At 34.9% G+C, this 21,742-nt stretch overlaps 1 protein-coding gene across 1 annotated transcript in view; it reads left to right on the forward strand.

Annotated features, from left to right (window-relative positions):
• Window positions 1-21,742, forward strand: part of USH2A (usherin) — a 373,387-nt gene that overhangs the window by 182,004 nt on the left and 169,641 nt on the right. The window contains exons 32-36 of the mRNA XM_021393255.1: window positions 5,000-5,159; window positions 5,643-5,814; window positions 9,928-10,075; window positions 16,603-16,754; window positions 20,527-20,689. Of these exons, the coding sequence (XP_021248930.1) occupies window positions 5,000-5,159; window positions 5,643-5,814; window positions 9,928-10,075; window positions 16,603-16,754; window positions 20,527-20,689 (795 nt within the window). The remainder of the gene's footprint in view (window positions 1-4,999; window positions 5,160-5,642; window positions 5,815-9,927; window positions 10,076-16,602; window positions 16,755-20,526; window positions 20,690-21,742) is intronic.

The raw sequence follows: 21,742 nt of genomic DNA on the forward strand, positions 1-21,742 counted from the left end.
AATGGTTATTGTCCAGCAGAAGTTGCTACTGCTTTGGCAGATACTTTCTTTTCTTCAATTAATGGCTCAGTTCCATATGTAGAAGTCTATTCATTCCTAGGCTCTATAGCCAGATACATATGCACATTGTTACCTTGAGGTTGATTGAGTTGCCTTAATGTGCAAGTAGCGTCATTTGTGATGACCTGTTTTTGTAGGACTGTTGAGTACAGCATGAGCTTTACAGGAGATCTGGGAAAAAGATGCAATGGTAGTATTTAACCTTCCCAGGTAGATTGTACATGAATGATGATTCTTAAAGAGCTGATGTAATTAAGTGATTTTTACTTTATAGAAACAGGAAATAGAATATACTGTACTGAAAGTTATATAAAAGTGTTGCTTGCTTTCAGAAAATGGTGGAAGGGCAAGAACCACTAATGATATCCAGTAGAGCAAACCTGATAATACCATCTTGGCATCTCCTCTGAGTCTGACTTTTTTATTGTAGTGCATAAAACTCAAATGGAAACATCACTGTAACTTGGTGATGTGGATTTATGGTCCCAAGGAGTTTACCATCTAATTAAGTATTAAGTTACTGTGAGTTAGTTTAGCAAACTATGAGAAAGAAGAGCAGAGAACAGAGTAAGGATGTGAGCGATTAGCTGAACAAGTCATACAATCTATCTACATAAACAACATGGTGATTGGAATTCCTTGGAAGTTTTTCACCTTCACACTCTCTCAGCAGGTTTGCTTTTCTGTGCTGCTAACAATCCCGTGCTATGGTGCTGTCGTATTATTTTCCTATGAATATAGCAATGGGAAAGCTATTCTCTCAATTATTTTCCTGAGAGAAACTATGTGGGGTTCCTTACACAAGTCACTTTTCAACTGAGCACTCACCAGGGCAGTACGTTATCATTTCTGGTCCTTACGTTAGCTGCCTGAAATTGGAAGGTGGGGGGTGGGGGGTATGAGGGGTGTGTGTGTGAAAATAGAGGAATAGGAGAAAGAGAAAAGGGTATGTGACTCTGAGTACAGAATACTACAGAGTACAGATAACTTAAAATATTGTAGACAATAATACTATTACTTTTGAATTGTGATGAATCTAACACTTTGACTGTGAAGTTCATATTTTGAGTAAAGTTCTTAAATCTCTATTTTCTGTATTTTTTAATCTACTATGTTTTTCTTCTTCATCTCAGCAAAATCTCTCAAACTCTCTGCTAAAAGAAGTCTTGTGCTGTTGCATATTATTTTTCAACGATACCCATTAAGTTTGATCAAAGCAAAGTGAGTGTTCTTATTGACCATTCAAACAGGGCCGTTCTATATTCTTTCTGTTTTATGCATTGAGTGTACCATCAGAGCTTATGTTGGTGGTTATTAGAAACTGAATATATACCAACCACAATAGGTAGATAGGTGCCTTATTTACTGTAGGGAGTTTCATGCATACTACATACATAATAAATATAGTGGTATGCAAATGTCAATTTTAATGATAGCAACTATAGTTAGCAATTGTCCTCCTGACATCGGAAATAGAAAAGCATTTAGTTTGTTTGCGTTGCCTCTGAGGTCAAAGAGGTGAAAAGGCAGGTTGGTACCTCCTCTCCTTGCATCGTTTTCCCCCTCCAACTCCCTGCAATATGGCGGGGATGGGGGGGGAATATTGTAAAGTATGTTGCAATCTTAAAACATATGCATATTTCTGTTTGTTTTCTTGTTTTGTTTTTGTTGTCTTTTATGTTTGCCCTCTGGTGTTCTTTGCCTTTTAAAGTCCAGAAATGAATACAAGATAAAATTCTGAATTTAGGCTTTTCATAGTAAACCTATGTAATTTTTAAATTTAGCTTTGTTTTGGTAAGAAATCAGTGGTTCGAGAAAATAGTTACTGGAAAATTGCAATAATTGTACGCTTCGTACAATGTTACTTGAAAATAAAAGAGGGGATTGAAATTGAGGAACAAATAAAACATGATCAAGCGAAATAATAGGTCTTTAGTTTTCTAATGTAAAGTTAAAAAATAAATAAATCTTTTTGCTGTGAGTTAAAAAGAAAATAATTCTCTGCTTATTGGGTTCATTTTGTAGATTGAGATCAATGAAATTCTTCCAGCAACAGCATGAAATCAATTGTAAAATAATATATAATTCACGTACTATATTGTAAATTATAGTTTGTTTGACATTAATCACTGAGGTTTCCATTCACTGCAATGCATTTTCTTGTAACACAATTCTAGGTAATGCTTGTGGATCTGTTTCTAATGTCTGAGTGTGATCTGTTTTTCATGTCCACAATTGCCTACATTTGATCTTATGCAAATCATGCAATCAAGCAAATGGAAAACAAGGCATTGTTGCTAGAGGACCTTGACAAACAGAGGCTTTGTAGTTTTAAGAACCTCCTCACTCTGCACTCAGATTCATGTTCATGTATGTAGTTATTTGAATTCATTTATCCATTATGAAACACCTTGAACTTTAAACAGGAAAATGTCTGCCAGATCAGATTGTGTCAAATAATTGCATCAATTACAATTTAACATAATTTTTGTTTAGTTTATCAGTTTCTAGTTCTGTGTTTGGAGAGATACTGCCTGCACTACACTGTGGGATATTTGACTTTGATGAAGTCTATGGAGTGATTTTTATTGACTGATATTTATCAGTTCATGCTTTGAGTAACGTTTCTCAGACTCTCATTTCTGTATTTTCTTCTGCTCCTTCTAACTTAATTCTTTTTACCCTTTCCAAATCAAAATATATCAGTTTGCACTGAAACTATCTATTCACTATTTATTAGTCAAAATACATTGGCGTTATTAAGTCAAGATGAATGAAGACCTCCTGACATGTGACATTTCCATATTTTAACTTTTTCTCTTTTTTTCAACCTCCCCTCTTCTCTCCTCCGCTCTCTGTATCCTTTTCAGTTGATCTCAAAAGACTTCACTGCTCCTGTGTCCAGTTTCCACTCCTTGTTATTCCTATTCTTCAACATTTTTCTCATTCTCTGTCTTCTCTTTTTTGTCTTTTCCATTCCAGGCACTGAGACAAGCAGAATAACTAAAAGTTTCTTGCTGATTTTTTTTTTTTCAGGGAGGGAAATAAAATATGCCATCTTCCGTTCTCTTAATCCTTGACAAATTCCTCCCTGTTCAAATTTAACTAGGTTCTTCCAGAAACTCTTATTTATGTAGACAGTCTCATGAACTAAAGTGTGCCTCAAATCAAGATTTCAGGAAAAGCTACTTTTCAAAAAAGCGGTTTCCTGATGAGAGATTTTCCTTAAAGTTGAGAAATCCCAAATGTCTGTGGAAGGAAAAGATTCATCTACTATAAACAAATGAAAAAGGAGAAATCTACTACTCTTCTGCCTTCCAGTGTGCTGTATTCAGACTAAGAGTAGCACCATAAGACAGTGTTGGCTTTATTTTTTTATGTTTACAAGGATACAGTTTAAATTGGTGCCACAGATTGCTTTTGGCTGCATGTTTGGGAAAGTAAATTCCTACTGGTCACTTGTTTGCCCACGCAGAATGTGAAGTATCAGATTTATCTCAGAGATTTCTATCTACATTTCTATCTTTTGTGGCTTCCTTGATGGCAGTGGGGAGAAAGAAGGGATGTGGGAAGGTGATGTGTGGAGTTCACTTTCCCTGGTAGCTGAGCCAACTTGAGCACCTGCTCTGAGTGTGCCTTCCCCCTCTCAGCCACATAAGCACTGCTTAACCCTGGTAGAATCAAACCCATTATGTTGATTAAATATGTCACTATTACAGGCATTCTTTTGATGATTTTTGTTAGTCACAGCATTATTTTTTTTAACTCATGTTTTGCCATGTGCTTCATAGGAATGATACAACTGAGTGATCACTCAGTTTTCAGTAAAAAGGCAGGAATTAATTTTGTCTTCACAAAAGCGGAATAAATCAAAGAATTCCTTTTGCAGGGACAGACATTAGATAAAGGGAAAACCAGTGAGAAAGAAGCTGGGTCTGTGGCATTTCTTCTTTAGTGATGGTCATCCAGTTACAATTTTTGAATTTGTAGTCACAAACATTTTTGCATAAAATGGTAGTTGGATAATGTTTGGCTCTGCAAACACTGGCGTTTATGTCTTGAAAAAACAGAACTTTTCTGGCATATTAAAATTCGCTTTTATAACATACTCATTTTAATTGTATACCTTATACCGTTGCCAAAATCTCAATCGTAAATTTCTTCTTAAAGGATTTGCTCATTAAAATGTGCAATTTATATTGCAGTAAAAAAAATGAAAAAGATTGGAAAATTCAATCTGAATTACTCTACTACTATAATTTTTATGATAAATAGTCTTTTATTAGTACACGAATCCTAAAAATATATGAAGCTCAAGACATTTTAGAATATTTATTCAGCAAAGATGCTGCATTTTATTCACCATTTTCTGCAGTAATTGAAAATCAAGATAGCTTCAAAATAAATAACCACTTAACAGTTGTCTTGATATAATATTAGACAGGTTGTCTTTTACTGAGATATGTTTTACAAATGTTTGATAGGCAAAGAGAACAGTGGTGGGAATATTGAGCTTCTTTTATGTTCATGCTTAAAGTGAAATCTGCACGGAGTGAATTGCATGTATTGATGCTTGATATTTGTGTAGTATACGGCACATTTTGTAGAAAAAATAAAATCTGGCTGCGTTAATGAATTGATACTAGTTTTCCATGACTTAATCATCTTCAAGGCAGTAGTCTGGCAAACTAATATAGTACATAGCACCAAGAAGTCTCTCCTGGAATTGGTTGAGATGGCACAATTATACAGTACAACTTGAGCTCCCTAGACCTTCTTGTCACTGCTCTGGGACAAATCTGAAACAGTTAAGAAAGACAGGTTCCCCTTCCTCTGGGTTTTCTGAATTCACTAGGTTCCAAAAGTTACAGAAAAACAAGGTAAAATTAATATGCAAAGTATTATAAATATGCAATCTGCATTTTGTTTTTTGCCCTAGATTTAGCTGTTTTTACACCACACCAGTTTTTGCTCACCGCCTGCACGATCGCTGGCTGTACAAACAGTTCCCAGGTCACCTTGCTTACAGCACAGCTGCCACCATCTCACGTAGATGCCCCGGTTCTGACGATTTTGGATTCTAGAACAATATATGTGCAGTAAGTAAGGATTTCTTCTTTCCTGACAACACAATAGTGCATCAGTTTATTCAAGAATTCCAGTGAGTTCAATCAGGGGAAGGGTTTGTGACATAAAATTAAATTTATTATGATTAAATGCATAGAAGTGATTAGTTTAGTGGTTCTGTGCACCTTCTGATTATCACTTGCCAACTTAATTTCCATTTTGTCTTTACGCAATCAGTATAACCTACATATGGGCATAGCCTCTGCAAGCTTCAGTGCAGGTTCTGGTGAGATGCCCATTTTGTAGCCCCTGCTTTGTGTGTTATTGTAATCATTTATCTATTGAGCACAAATACTGCATTAGAGCTTTGCCTTAGATTTATTTTTGTGGTTGCACAACTATGTTTTCAAATTCTTGAGGTAAAACTCAAAGTCCACTGAACAGAGTCTTACATTTTTTTTGAGTATGGTCTGATTCTTTCCTAGTCTTAATCGTTATTTTACTTTTATTTGCAGATGGAAAGAACCATTAGAAGTAAACGGAATCTTAGATCGCTATGTTATTTATATTGCCAACAATGAGCAGAATTTTACAAAATGGAACGTAATCTACAACAGCACAGAACTTTTCCTGGATTTTACTATTCGGCACCTTTTTCCAGGCACTGAATACCTCATAAAACTAGCTGTAAGTTTTATTGATGTGCAATAGAGGTGTAAAATGATGAAAATGATTCTGATTTTGTTAACATCTTACTTAATGATTCACATGTCTACATTTTTAACTTCTTTCTTCTGAAAGTAAACCACCCTGAACAGTGATAGTGCCCTTTATTTCAAAACAGGCACTCAAAAATGTGTGTGCAATTTAATTACAGGTTTTCTTCGAGGATAAATTGGATGTTAAATAATAAAGGATTTCCCAGAAATAATGACAGACTTCAGAATAACCCCTACCCCTAACATACTAAAAAACAGTGAATGCATTTTCAAATGCATTCACTTCTTCTATTTTTTACCATAATAATTTGTTACTAAGAAGTACTAAGGAAATAGTATAAAGGAAAAGAATTTAATGTGGAGTAGCTGTTTGTTCAAAATATTTTAAAAGACTGTAGAGTTTCCATTGCATTTCTTTATCAATGATTTTGTTTTTGTGATGGTATAGAGAAGATTCAGTTCACTGAAAACCTGAAAACATGTATACAGCGACAGGGGATTGTCTCTTGTTTTAAGCACATTGCTCATTTTCCAACAATACCTATATAAGGACATTTGTTTGGATAAATGCCATAGAAAAAATATTCAGCTCTTGATTATGAATAAATTTACATTTATGTAGACTGTGTATGCATTCATTTTTTTCTTAACATGCTCTTGAATGTTCTAAATATTACACCACAAAAAAATAAACTGCCTTCAGGTGGTGATAAGGATCTGACTTGAACTTGAAAAAGCAAGGATATTCAGTCTAATTAAACCTTAGATTTGTGTTGAAATTAATGTATTTGTGCCTAGACATCTCAGCACAGTTAATAGTGTAGAATATAAAATAATACCACATCTAAACTGTGGCAGTACTTCAACAAGCAGTTTAAACCTTCAGAAGCAAGCAAGACTATCAAAAGTATTTGAGATGTCCCGCTGTGCCATAGCTTTGCTCTGCTCCCACCCAGCTCTTGAACACAGGTGCAAGGAGAGAGGATGAAGGGAGAATTAACAGCTCGGAACTGGAGAGAGCCAGGGCTGTTTCCTTTGATGTTTCTGCTTTGGGATATAGTAAAAACAATGAAGCAGTGTACAGATTTTGTTTTTATTTTATTGACATGTACAGATTCTCTCAGAGTTACTGAATACATTTTTAGGAATTCTTCATTTTCAGTTTTATTTCTAATTTATGTTTCTATTTTCAAAATACATATATTTGCAGTGCATCAGTGGTAACAAGAAACTAAGAGAAAGATCATTTCTTTTGGTGATGGTTAACTGGATAAGATGGTCTCTGATAGGCAGGTTAGAAGATTTAAGAGATTTGAACATAGCAGGTCTAAAAGTGCATAAAATGCCCAGTATATTTGAAGTGGTAGAATGGGCAGTCTTAGAACATTCAGTCCCGTTGTATTTAGAAATTATCAGGCTAGTTTGAGAACTATGTAATAGTAGATTTCAACATTGGAAACTTGCTTGTTTGGATGAATTAAGCTAGAGCCTTTTTCTTTTTACTTGTTTCACAGATAATGTTAATTTTGTTTTGTATTCGTACAAAATTAGTTTGTGGTTTATGTGGGAAACTGAAGGCTGGTTTATTGAAATTTGCAGCTTTGAACGCTCAGCTCATCAGCAGCATTTTTGGCACCTCACAGGCCAATGACTTTGACTTTTGTATGACAGGTTTAGATGCATTTAGCAAAATGTTTATCTTTGTATGCTGTTCTATTTTTTCACAATTGATGACTGTCATTTAATACGTAGCAAAAGAATTGTTACATATAAACGATTGCAACAGCTTTTATAAACAAGTTTACTGCTTCTTTCCGAAAGTCAGCTGAGTAGTCTAAGGTCATGTCTCCCTAGATTAGTGCAAAAGGGATTTCCTTTTGCTCTGTTCCTGCTCTAAGCTGGTTGGATGTGAGCCAGGCCAATCTGAAAGCAAATGGAAAGCTAAAAGGCTGCATTTAAAATTAGCTGGGGTGGCACGCCCTTATATATGGCTTGAGTGCTTTCATGATGTCTCTGTTGAATGTCTCCTTGCTGCTGCGTTGTGTGATTAAGCTAGCTAAGGTGCTGGCTGGAGGTTCATTGTGTTTGGCCTCTTTATGTTGTGAGCATTTGTCCCTTGGCTCTCAGAATGTGTTGTGATTTTTTCAAATTTTGTCCCAAATTTGTTTTCCAATGAAGATCAGAATGGCGCAATGGTGCATAGTGTGGGTATAGGATTTCATGGCTTTGAGCATCTCTCGATGGGATCATTGGAGTCCCATCAAAGTCCTTTGCATTTCGATGCAGTAATCTAAAATACCACGATTTAAAATGCAGATGAGTTTTGTCTTATTGATTTTCATTAGAAGAATCAGAAACTTCATATACCAGAAAATTTCCCAGATATGAAAATTGATCTTCATGAAATTCAAGAAATAAATGAATGGGAAGGCTGCTGTTAATGAACTTCTGAACTGAAAAGCCCTCCACTGCTAAGGAGAGCTGAGTGGAACTCGTTTAACAAGGGAGCAAGGAACACGGGAGGAAGAGGTCTTCCAGAGGTCTTTTTCTTGGATCTTCATGAAGTCAATAGAAGCTAAATAATTTGAAGAGCTATCAGGCTTTGCTGGAAGGATGATGTCCTTAAATATTTTCCTGATCAGAATGTTTAGATTTGCCTAAGCTGACACTAAGACATTTAAAGTAAATGCCATTTTTCTATGTTCCCAAAGCTAAGTTTGCATTCTTCCCTTGTTATTTGATAGCCCAAACAGAATACAAGTCATTCTTTAGTTGTGTTGAGAGTGTAATTTCCACTGAAATCAAAACCATCTTGGTGTGTAAAATAGACTTTCATTTACAAATAGTTCTATTTTTTACCTATGGAGCTAGTATACAACTTAGAAGTGGAGCAGGAAATATGTTGACTGTTCACCAATTTGAAACACACTGGGAAATAAGAAACTGAAAATAATCCTTTCAAATAATATATACAAGACTGGAAGAAGCATTTTATTCCTGGAGATCTGGATTGTAAGGATGGTTTTCCTTTGTGTGGTGATGATCCAAAAGTGCTATTTGTCTATGTCAACATACAGCCAAAAAAAATAAAATAGATTATGCCAGAAGTTTTAATTAAAAAGTACATCTGAATCGGTATTGAATTTGGGTTTGATGTAGTTTATTGCTAAAAATAAAATTGAAAAAAAAAAGTAGATTTAAAAAAAAATTCAACATTTAAATCAAATACAGAGTTTATATGCTCTTGAATATATTTTTTAACTTCTATAGCATCTCCTCTTGCCTTTGATCTTAGTGCAAGTAATCAGCAAACCAGCACATGTAAGGGGCTAGCTGTGTGGCCTTATGTTTCTGCATGTAAAATTTTAAAAGCCTGGTATATGAGGCGATCTGCAAATTCTCGCACATTGCGTTGCTTCATAATCAAGCAAAATGTAAAAGTGGTGTAATCAATCTTTTCTTCCCTGGTAGCTGAAATACAAATGATTTGACTGTTATCCATAAACATGCAATAATAACTGTTACATATTGATTTATAATACAGTGTTTTTTTTTCCACTCTTTTAATTGCATCTGCACACCACTCAGTCTGCTGTCATGAAGTGCAGAATTCTCTGAGTCTCATTGTTTTTTCTCAATGACTATTTGGTGAGACACTTTTATAGGTGCATTGCGGGGTTGTTAGTATATTCTGTCTGAAAGTTGTGAGAACTCTTTCTTCAATTCCTGAACAATTTTACACTATAAATGATAGATACTGTAATGCAGTATTCTTTAACTGTTTCTGTAAAAGCTTTTGAAATCTAATTGTGATTATGACTCTCAGTCAAACGCAGAATGCTGGGAATCAAATATTAGTATAAGATTATATCAATATTACACTTAAAAACAAAGTGTCATGAGTAGCATCTCTTGTTAAGATAAGAGTTTACTAAATCTAAGGTAAGACTTTTATGAAAAGCACAGGCTTACTAAGTTCAGATATGTAAAAACTATAAAACTACGAATAATTCACTGCTAGGTTCAAAAATTATTGGTATTACATTGAAATATGTTTATTTGTTGTGATTAATATTTTAAGGCTTGCACTGGAGGTGGATGCTCAATAAGCGAAGCTAGCACAGCTGTAACAGATGAGAGTATGCCAGAAGGTGTTCCTGCTCCAGAAGCCCAGTCATATTCATCTGACTCCTTTAACATCTCATGGGCTAAGCCTGAGTATCCGAATGGTAAGTGAACTCTTTTAGCCTCAAGTTAAAAAGATGATTAGTAAAGGTAAATTAATATTCTAAATGGCAGCTTATATGTGGTGCTTAATTTTTAATGATCATTTTAGCACATAAAATACCTGAGATAGTATCATTGTCTGCAGCTAGGAGATTGTGGTTTTCAGCCTACTGTATGGTTTCAGTGGCTCAAAAGTGCTCCCTTTTGGTGGTTCTTGTGTACTGCATCTCATTGTTTAATGTTTTCCAAGACAACCGAGCTGAGGACTGGGCATTCTTGGAGAATATCCATCTAGGATGTTCATTCTACCCTCAAAGAAAACATCAATTTCTATTTCATTAATAGATAAGTAATAAAAATTAGACTATTGTTCTGTGTAATCATCGTGGAAGTGTACATTTGCATGACTGTGGAAGTTAAATAATGCACTTTCTTTTGTTAAGAAATGTTTTCCAATGGGAATTATCTATGTGTAACACTTTTGGACAAGTTCAACACTTCTAATATTAATGCCCAATATCATATATCCTTGGGTTTCACCTTGATTGTATTATTACCCATGTGATAGTTTATAACAGAACAGAGGAAGCTGTGCAGAAATCGCTGAATTTAAGTAACAGAAATGTTTTTTCTCATTGGGTATCATATTGATGTATATAGAATTCTTTTCTTATTGTAGTTTCACATAAATTTTATTTTTCCCCTGCAAATTTACCCCTGCTTTTGAATGTGGAAGAACAGAAGTTGTATATACAACTTCAATACAAGGCATTTGAAACAATTTACAAAAAAAATAGTGATTATAAGGCTACATACTTATAGCATTCTGTAAGATATTACATTACTTTTAAAAGGAAGTAGGAGTATATCATCTGCTGTTAAATGTTATTTGATAATTTAAGATTCTTTGTATGGGTGTCATGTTGTAAGATTTTTCCTCCTAAACCCTTAGAAACCTTCAAACCCTGTTACTGAAATCCCATCAGTGAATATGGCAACAGCCTATAGGGAAGAAAGCAGAGGAAGGAAAAAAGGAAGAGGGAAGGAGGAGGGGGGCGGAAAATGTGAGATAAAAGGCAGGCTGTCCATGTATGTGGCTTAGTGGACAAAGCATGAGCCATTTCCAATTAAACTGACATTTTTTAACATTTAATTGTTCGTGTTAGGACCTGATCCTGTTATCTTTGCATTGTGGGGGAAATAAAATCTAAATGGTTTAGAGAATGCTTTAACTAGCCAAATGTGTATACAATTGTATACACAAAAGCATATAACTATGTTCACATATCTACAAAACAGAACAAAGACTATAGTTTGACAGATAAAGGTCCCCAAGCTTCTTTTAAAACAGCTGCAAGTTGGGAGTACATGAGTAAACTTACCTGCTGGAAAGAATGGCTGTCATCCAGAGTGGTGTGGACAGACTTGAGAGGTGGGAACCTGTGAACATCATGAAGTTCGCCAAGGCCAACTGCAAGGTCCTGCAACTGGGTTGGGGCAATCCCAAGCATAGATACAGGCTGGGAAATGAGTGGATTGAGATCATCCCTGAGGAGAAGGACTTGGGGTTGCTGGTGGATGAAAAGCTAGACGTGAACTGGCAGTGAGCACTTTCATCCCAGAAAGCCAACCATGTCCTGGGTTGCATCAAAAGCAGCTTGATCATCAGAGGGAAGGAGGTGATTGTGCCCCTCTGCTCTGCTCTTGTGGAACCACATCTGCAGTGCTGTGTTCAGCTTAGGTTAGATATAAGGAAGAATCTGTGAGAGCGAGGAGGCACTAGAACACGTTGCCTGGAGAAGCTGTGACAACGCACCATCCCTGGAGGTGTACAAGGCCTGTTTGGATGGTGCTTTTGTCTAGTGGGAGGTGTCCTGGTCCATGTCAGGAGGCTACAAGTAGATCTCTAAGGGCCCTTTCAGCACAAACCATTATATGATTCTATAAACCTACATGTTGTATCTTCTTGTTAATACAATGTTTGCTGCATATAGTTTGGCTCCCCTTTTAAATATAATAAATAGATTGTTATGAAGTTAAATAAATGGCTTGGAGTAACCAAGTTTTATAAAAGAAATTACATTCTTCAGTACCCTGTAAAATGATTCTCTGTTAATTTCACATCTTCCCATTATTTGAAGCCCACGGAGTATTTTTCCCTTGGAATTGTTATTTTTTGGTGATGTGTGGATACCATGTGTGTTAGTGTTAGACAGTTTTCATTACTGTTAGAATTGGTGGGAGAGATTCAAGTGAATTCAAGTGAATCTTCATTCAAGACTGAAATATGAGAAAGATCAACAAAGGCAACTGTCCCTTAAATTTTGCTATTTCAACATTTTAGTGGTATATTCTTGTGGTTGGAGATTAATGAAGTTCTAATGTAGCTCCCTTCTTCAGAAGCATTGAATCTGTTTTCCACTTTTGGCTTAGCTGGCTCATAGTTGGTGAGTTTCAGTCTACTAGGCGTAAGTAGTGCTTTTTGAATTTGCTGATTTTGACTTGGTTTCAGGTGGAAGCCTCAGCATTGCAACAATTTGCACATCATAAATAGATATCTCCTTGGTAGATTATTACCAAGAATTATTACTGTATATTTCCATGAGCACAGGAAGCTAATTAGGTCTTGCTGATGTTGAGTAGACGTGTAGTCTAACTGGGATTTTCACAGCATGGACTTTACTATGTTCTCTTGATATATATAGTGTCTAGCTGCCTGCTACCAAATGGACAAAGTTAAGGGGGATTAATATACCACCCTTGAGACTACTTATGGAAAATAGGATTACAGGCTACTTAGCTTCTTCACAAAAATGGCATAATGAATAAAAGGTTGGCATTGAGATTTACTGGGCTAAGGGTCCATGTAGATGTCAAAGAGTTATGTTATCTGAATATGGACATTGAGTTTCTGGCCTTCATTTTTGTGAATTTCAGGTCAATTTAAATTTTGTTAAAAATCATTGTTTCAGAGAAAATAGGGAGTACACCCAATTCTTCGTCTAGTGTTGCTTCAGGTATGTGATTTCTGTATCAGGTGTGGGAAAAAAAGACATTTGGAAGATGATATGCTGAGTATACTTGTAATGCATATTTCCTTTTGTCTTATTTTCAAACCAAAAATAAAATAATTGAGAGAGTATAGCCCTGAGGTATGTCACTTTACAGCAACACCCCACAACACCCCTCTGCCTCTATCACTTACATGTCAAATATGTAGATAATGTAATATAAAGAAAATAGCCCATTTTGTTCAGGACAAGATTTAAAGAGAATTGTGTGATGACAAAAGACATCAGATATTCTGTTCAGAGCCTTCGGTATCCTAGTGGCCTCAATAAAGAAGCCATGTTTTCTTCAGAACGTATTCATTATAGGCTTGCTATATAGTTTGAGGTCTGCTCTTTTGAAGTTTTTTCACGTTAAAAAAGTGGCTTTTTCTCTTTTCACCAAGGAAAATTTTCTTACGATGTTCATTTCTCAAAAGCTTCACTTCTGTACAGGTCGTAGATAAAATCAAGTCTATCTTTCAGGGCCATATGGAATTATATAGGGAATAACAGGGATAGTTAAAACTGATTTATGAAATTATTCAGTGAACTAATCTAGCACTAGTTGCTCTTGTGCTTGCAAAAGAGTACTTGCGTTCATAGTCAATGAAGATAAGATTTGACCTCTAGATTGTACCTTAAGCGGTACAGGGGGTACACATGCAAGGGACTCCTAGTGACCATACAGTTTTCTTCAGAGTGTAAGCCTAAACTGTGTTGTTGGGTTTCTTTTCAAGAGTGAAGTGCACTTGTGCCCTGGTCAATAATGATTTTGTCTTCAGTGTAACCAAGATTTAATCTAGCTATCTAGAATTAATAATTGCAAAGAAATTGCATAATTTCTTGTTCTCAGTGTGCCCTTTCTAAAGCCTTGTAGTCATGAAGATGTGCTCTTCAATATTTCATGAATTGTGAACTCTTCAGGAGTATCTAGCAAATCTTGAAAAGTAAGCAAACTCTGGACTTCACAGTATGGTTTGTAAACATGTATGAGTGAGATAGAGAGGTTATTTATCCTGGGCCAAAAAAAATTAAGCCTGATCTAGAAAATGGCTTCATGTCTCTAAGTTAGGCTACTAGTCTTTTGTTTTGAAATATAATTTTTTTTTTCATTCTGTAATTTTATCCATAAAAGTCACAAAAATCAGAAGCAGAACCAAAATCAACAAATAACGTATCAGCCTATTAAAGATCGTTGCTCTCTGACAGTATTGGGAGAGCTAACAAGAGCTCATAGTGCTGACCTTCAGGCTGCTCCTCATGGTGGAGATGCTGCATAATGATGTGATTGCAGGAACACTCTAAAATAACAGTCCAGTTAATTCATTCTGAATTACAGTGGAGTTCTCATAGAGGTACATATGGCACCTATATTAATATAAAATGAGTTCATTGTGATTCGTGCTGTTACCACAAATATCAAAGGAAATACTTATATGATTTGACTATGACTTTAAAGGATTAGTACTACTGGTATAAGTATTAAAGTACCTCATTATTTTTTCCCCTGTAAAATACATCCTTGATGTTAGTGTTTACAATCAGAAATGCCTTTGTCAGTCTAAAAGTGCTTCCTTTCTGAGATAAATATAAAATATCTATATTTGATAGTTTATTTAATATAGGGCCAATATCAACCATTGATGCCCTTGCCTTACAAGGAACTAGACATGGAACCACAAGGAATATTTGCTTTAGGAGGCCTATCAAATGTGATAGGATTGATAGTGTGTGATTTACCAGGACTTCCTCCCATACATACGTCTCTGGTATCTGACTTGAGTTTAGCCTCTCAGTTTTATAGAATAGAAAAGACTTGAGGAATCTGTGAATTGCTTTCCACACACAGTTCTGCAGTGCTGCCTTCTATTTATTTCCATGGAAACTACAACATACACAGAGTACCACAGGACTATTTGATAGAGCAAATTCTCAGCTACAAAACACTATTTTTCAACACACTCACCACCATTAGCTGATTTGTGCAGATGAGCTAATTGAGATGCTCCTCATTTTGTGGTGTGACAGCTGTGCATGGCCATTCTGAACGTGTCTTGTCTGTCTTGTTGTTGTCACTACTGCTGCAACACACCAACCACCAATGAGCTCACGTCAACTGTTTGGTCTCCATAAACATTCAGCAAGCATCAGTGAATGTCAGTGGGTGCTGTTTTTTCCTCATGGAGGAATCCAACAACACACCTTTGCTCCATATACTCTTCCATGTCAGATGCCATTTTTTTCAGACTGCCCCTCTGCTGCCGTCTGTCACATGGCAACAACACATAATGGAATATTGGCAGGAAGGTTGAACCTCTACTACCACACCACTGACATTTGCCTCTGACATCATAGGCCAACATCATAAAATAGAAGGCACTACTTTTGGAGCAGACCTTGTATATTTTGTAGAGTAGCACTTCAGTGCCCATCTGGCAAAGTTGTGTACTTTTATGAAGCATTTATCCATTGAGTAGAGAGAAAATTATTTTCTCAATTTCAAGCAGTCTTCCTGAGTGCAATTTCAAAACAAACGAACCAACCAAATTGTTTTAAATGAAGTAAAGATTAGCTAAGCAATTTTTACAATAAATAGGTGTTTTCTCTATTTTTATTTTATTTTTCTTTTTATTTTATTTCTCAAGCATTTTCTGTACATGCCTCAAGAATTAGAACATTCATAATAATTCAATGGAAGAAAAAGCAATTCTGGAATATTTTGAACAAAATGACTTGCATATGCATGGAAGACTGAGTGTCCAAAGCTAATGGGAAGCCTCCAAGTCCAGTTGAAGTCAGCCAGAATTACAGACACCAAGCTCTTCAGAAAGCTTGACCATAAACATTTATTTTTTCTTTGACCACCCTCAATTGGAAATCTAGAATAGCCTCATTCTCGTCCATAATTAGTCAAAATGCAGTATTGTTATCCAAAAAGGGAATTTGTCAGCCTCATACAAAGATACAAAGATTACTATAATTACAAATGTAACCAGAAGTAGCAAGCTATGGTTTTCCATAGCCAAATGGAAATTTGGCTAGTGCTAGCCTAAGTTGTCCTTCATCATTTAAATAATTATGTCAATGACTTTTTCTCTAGATCTACAGCTACTAAGATGTGAGATGGTTTTGTGTATCTTTCCAGTTCTTGTTTCAATAGCTATATGCAGAGTAAGCTGTAAAAACAATTTACCTCTATTTTCCTGATATTAACTGCTGTCTACTAACAGGCTTATTCGTGCGTAATCTTTGGAAGATTGTAATCGTTTCCAAAGAATGCTGTTAACTGATGAGATTTTCAACAATTAAAAATGGAAGAGTGTGTTTCTCCTGTTATATGTGCAGTAATGTTAAATAATTAACTGCTTAACTGTAAACTATGCGAAATATTACCACTACCTTCATGTCTGTTGCACTAAAGATTTTCTTATAAATTCTGTGGATGTGTAGATATTGAGTGCTATCACATTGTTTTATAGGTATTATTACCAGCTATGGATTGTATATGGATGGTGTTCTAATACAAAATTCATCACAGCTAAATTGTTATGCTTATGGACTTGCTCCTTGGAGTCTGCATTCCTTCAGAGTCCAAGCATGTACTGCGAAAGGTTGTGCTTTGGGTCCACTGGTGAGTACCTCAATTTGCATTCTGGGAGTGTAATAAATGTCAGATGGCAGTGAATATCAGAGTAAATGGTGATGATTCACTCTGGTCAGTACTCACCCATCTGGCAAAATGTGACATTTAAAAAAACTCCTCTTTAAGAGCTGTTTAAGATTTGATAGGTCATTGTTAGGCACCATTCCAAAGTAGAGCATAGGTACAGCAACGAAAGGCAAAATTTGAGGCTGAAAACACACATTATTGAAATGAAGTAGAGTTTATATGTTTTAAAGGTGCAGATGTGAATTAGTCAGATTTGTGAGGACATAATATAATGAAAGAGTTACTGTTCCATTAATGAGCAAGTTTCTAACTGCCTGTCTGAAAGAACTGAAGCTAATCCAAGAATTGCAAAAGTCAGAAAGGGAAAATATGGTTATTTTTAAATATCTCTTGAATGAAAGGTCTGTTATCAAAATATTCTACTAGACTTATTTTAACAGTCTTGTACAACATCCCATTTTTTCAGGTTTTGAGAAGACAGGAATATTGAATATGACATGTGAAAACAAAGATTCTGAGGCTTTTTTTAATGTTGTGAAAGGCTGAGCTGATATATCCAGTACGACTGTAGCTTTTATTTTTATGTTATAATTTGTTAGTCACACTTCTAATATTCTTCCTTAGAATGTTTTCTTTCAAATTCTTGTAACATCATCTATCTGTAAAAGATGACTAGACTTTATAACCATTAAACATTTTATAGCTTCGATTACTTTGAAAGATATTTACTTTTAAAAGCTTGAATGGCTTTTTGCCAGTTTTTCTTCCACGTTTTTTATGGCTTCATACCTACCTGAAAAGCAAAGCTTGTTCTAAGGTATTCAATGTGCAATATCCTAATCCACTGCAATAGTAGTGATGTTTAAGACAGGTCATTGCCAAACTGTGCACACAGATGAAATGTGTTTTCAGTACTCCTATACCCTCAAATAAGCATTGAAAAGGAGAACAGAACCCCAGTAGTTAGTGTTATTACATTTCATTTAATAGCCTTTTTTCATGTCTTCACCGAACTCGACTTGATATCGTGACACTTGCAACAGCTCCCAGCAGGGGTCGCTGTAGCGGATACTCATCTGCATCCCGTGATCCGCGCACAAATTGTTTTCCAAAGCCAGTGATCCATCTCTAATCAACAGGAATTGAAGTACAACGTCTTTATTGAGGCTCACCTAAGTACTGCCAGAAAGTTAAAGCACTGCATCTTCATTTGACTTTTTGAAAGATTTTTATATCAATTACCGTATAAATCTAACACTTAAAAAAAAAAATCCAAATGTTTCACCTCTTTCATTACTCTAAATAGTATGGGAAGCCATAAGATGATATCCTTCCAGCTATTTTTGTTCCTGATCTTGTGTTTAATGTGCCCTAATCGATTGAAAGAATGCTATGTGACTATACTAAATCCTGGATTTCTCCTGCTTGTGTTTCTGAAGGTGGCTCTGAAGATCTTAATCAGTTACAAGTGTGTTAGCAATTTCTCTGTCTCAATAAGCTTTTGATTTGGGTCAGATCAGTGTTTTGGTGGTTTTTTGTGCTTTGTCAATGATTATGATTTATTTTTAAGTTAAATCTGCAAATCTATAACACATAAATTCAAAAATTCTGAATTTTAATGTCTTGCTAGTAAACCCAAAGTTTTACTTTTGTATTAATTCTATTTTTTCTTTACTGCCTAAAAAAACCCCCACACACATACAAAACAAACAAACAAACAAACAAAAAAAACTGGCTTATCAAGAAATAGAAGAAATTGTGCATCCTCTAATAAATTCTTTGGTGGAATTCAGGTGATCATATATAGTACTGATTTTGAAATGTGTTAGGTCTTGTAAAGATCAGATGCATAAAAAAAAAAGAAATTAATGTAACAGTGGACAGCTTGAAATAAAAGGGAATGATCAGTACTGTTTCTTTGACTTAGTGCACTGTTCCTAAACTTTAATTTCAACTTTTTAGTTTGGGCACAACTGAAAGTACTAGAAGTAAAAAGTCCTAACTTTTTAAGTTTGGTGGATGGCAATGTTTTTAATTATTAAATTTCTATCCCATTACTGAGTGTTACATGTATGATACCAGCATATTTTTATTTATATTATTAATAAACATCTGAAAATATCAAAGGATTCTGTATAAGTAATGTTCAGGAATGGAAATCCAAATTGGATTTTAGGTGCCATACATTTATATGTATGTTTTTTATGTACATGTTTTGCACAAAATACTGTTTTTCAAATGTTCTGCAGATGTGTAACTGTAAGGGATATTGTATGTACTGTACTGATTTTAAGCAATATTTCAGTACTTTTTATACCAAGAACAGCAGGTCATAAGGAAAAGGTTTTCCAACACTGAAACAGTGTTAATTTGCTCCCGAGAGGCAGTCGCATGTTAGGGACACAGAAGAGCTTCTGCAATTGTTCAGGTTATGACGAAGATTACTACAAACTATACTCATTTAAGAATATCCTTTTCAGTAGTAAAAATAGTTGGTCTTTGTTTCTCCAAGTTTCTGATGTGGAGAGTTTAGAGTACCTGCATTAAGCAGTGCAGCCTTGCAGGATATTATTGTAGCTTAGAAAGCACAATTTAGTCAAATTCTTCTGTAAGGATGGTTTTGACTGAAAAAATCCAAATAATCAATCTGGCACTTATCCAGTGAATCTGTGAAGCGTTTGTTTATCTTAAAGCATGTACATTATCTTGTTGATTTTTCTGTAACACCTCATCTGTTTTAAGTATAATCTTGTGCTAATTTAGTGTATGACTCTGGAAGCATGCATGTAGAGGTACTGATGCACATCAAAGATTTAGGCAGACACTTATAAGGAATTGGCTTTCCAAATTTTACTTGTGAAAAAGTAAAATATTAATATTTCAAGGACAAGTGAAAGTATGCTGTGCTTTGTTATTGTGGTGATAGAGCAGGTGTGGCAGATAAAAAATAGCATTTATTAGCACTCCGATGAACTTGCAGCTGAAAGGCACTTAGAAAGGTGTGAAACCATCTTATACCTTAGAAAATGCCAAATCAGCAATGTATGAGAAACATGTTTGTTGCCATAAATAAGGTAATTATTTTGCTTCATAGCATTGAATGCTTACTACAAGATGCGATATTTAAATACTAAATTTTGATGATTTTGAATATTAATCTGAAGTGAATCTTTCATACTCATTGCATTTTCCATATTTTTATCATGTTTTGCTTTTTTCTTGTTATAACTATATCTACTTACTGTTACAAGATAAGTTTGTTAGTTGAAAAAAAAGTTAATTCGGAATGCAGCCAATACTCAAGAAAGCATATTTTTCCTCTATCACATATTTACATTAATTTACTACATCATTTAAATACATGTGCCTTACAGTTGTCTTTTAAAATTCAGAAATTGAAAAATGTCTAGTACTTCTGTTTTCTCTCTAAGCACAAAGCTCGTGCATCTGCATGAGGTTCTATATACTTTAAGATACAAATCTTTCATTGTTTTCCAGTATTTGTTTCCTGTCCTTAGGGGTCTTCATGTAAAATATGACAGTTGCTGGGTAGCTTCAAGCAGATATAGATGAAATGAAAGTAAAATGTTTTAAAAATTCCGATGTGTGCAGTGTCAGTTAGATAGTTTTGTTGTGTTATTTTTCATTTCTAAAATAACTTTTCTTAATTTCTCATTCCTTGTCTGTTCGTAAACTATGGCAACAAAACACTAGCTCATGGTTGGTTTTGCAGGTAGAGGCTCGGACCATGGAAGCTCCGCCTGAGGGAGCAGTTTATGTATTTGCTACTGTTGATGGGTCCAAAGAAGCTCGGTTGAAATGGCTTGCCCCAAATAAACCTAACGGACAACTGACCTACACAGTCTTTTTCACTGGTCTATTCTATGCTGATCAAGGTATTTCTTTTCCTTTATACTAACTCTAAAGATAGCATTGATGTTGTGTTCATTTTTTTTTTCCAAAACTTTCTTTAACATTACATTTTGCTGCTTTTTGCCACTACACTGATTATTTTAGAAATTCCAATTTTACTCTTAAGAACCACTACTTTGATTTATGGTGCTTTACATTTGTACAAACACATACATTGGGAAATAAAGATAAGCTCTCTGCACTCATTTAGTCTTTAGATATACACTTGGAGTCTTATCTCACCACCTTTACTCAGATAAGGAAGCTAGACTCACACAATTTCATTTGGTTTACTTACATAAGTGGGAGATGTTCTTGAGAGCTGTACATAATATCGTTGATTGTGGGTGCATTTGAAATTTATATAAGTGGCTGTACAGCCAGCTACCAAAAAGTGTGCAATGAAATCAGATACTTAAAAAGAAGAAAGGAAAAGAAGCCCAACTCTTTATTTCCATATAGCAAGCAGATTAATTATGCAATACAAAACCCAAAAAAGTTATTTATTAAATCTTACTGTATCATAGGCAGCTGTCTTGTTTGCACTGTTATGCTTTTTAAATTATTTTAAATCTAAACAAAATAATGTAGTCTTGTGTGAAAATATTACTAAATCAGAGTATTAGAGTAGACAGTGATGATACCCTTGTGTAAAAGACTATGTAAGACACCAAAGAATGTAAATGGTTATTTTTTTCAAATGCATTATGCAGAATGTGTTTTTCAGTTGATAATAAAATGCTATGTCCTCTAATTATTATAAAAATCTAAAATACCTGGGCAGTGAATAAAAACGAATGCTCACAAAATGTGTGTAAGCATTCAATATGTCAATTTGAGCTATTAAGCGTACTCTAAAGTGTAATAAATAATACAATATTGTACCCAAATGTTTATGAATTATACCTAACGATGTTGTCATTAATTTTTAGCGCATTATAAATAGTGTGATTGACATCAGGCTACTATAAAAATGTGTTCTTGTTATACAAAATCGTGGTTGAAAATAATGTTTGGATGACATTTAATCCTTCTAT

This window comes from Numida meleagris, chromosome 3 (assembly GCF_002078875.1).
Source record: "Numida meleagris isolate 19003 breed g44 Domestic line chromosome 3, NumMel1.0, whole genome shotgun sequence".
NCBI classification, from domain to species: domain Eukaryota; kingdom Metazoa; phylum Chordata; class Aves; order Galliformes; family Numididae; genus Numida; species Numida meleagris.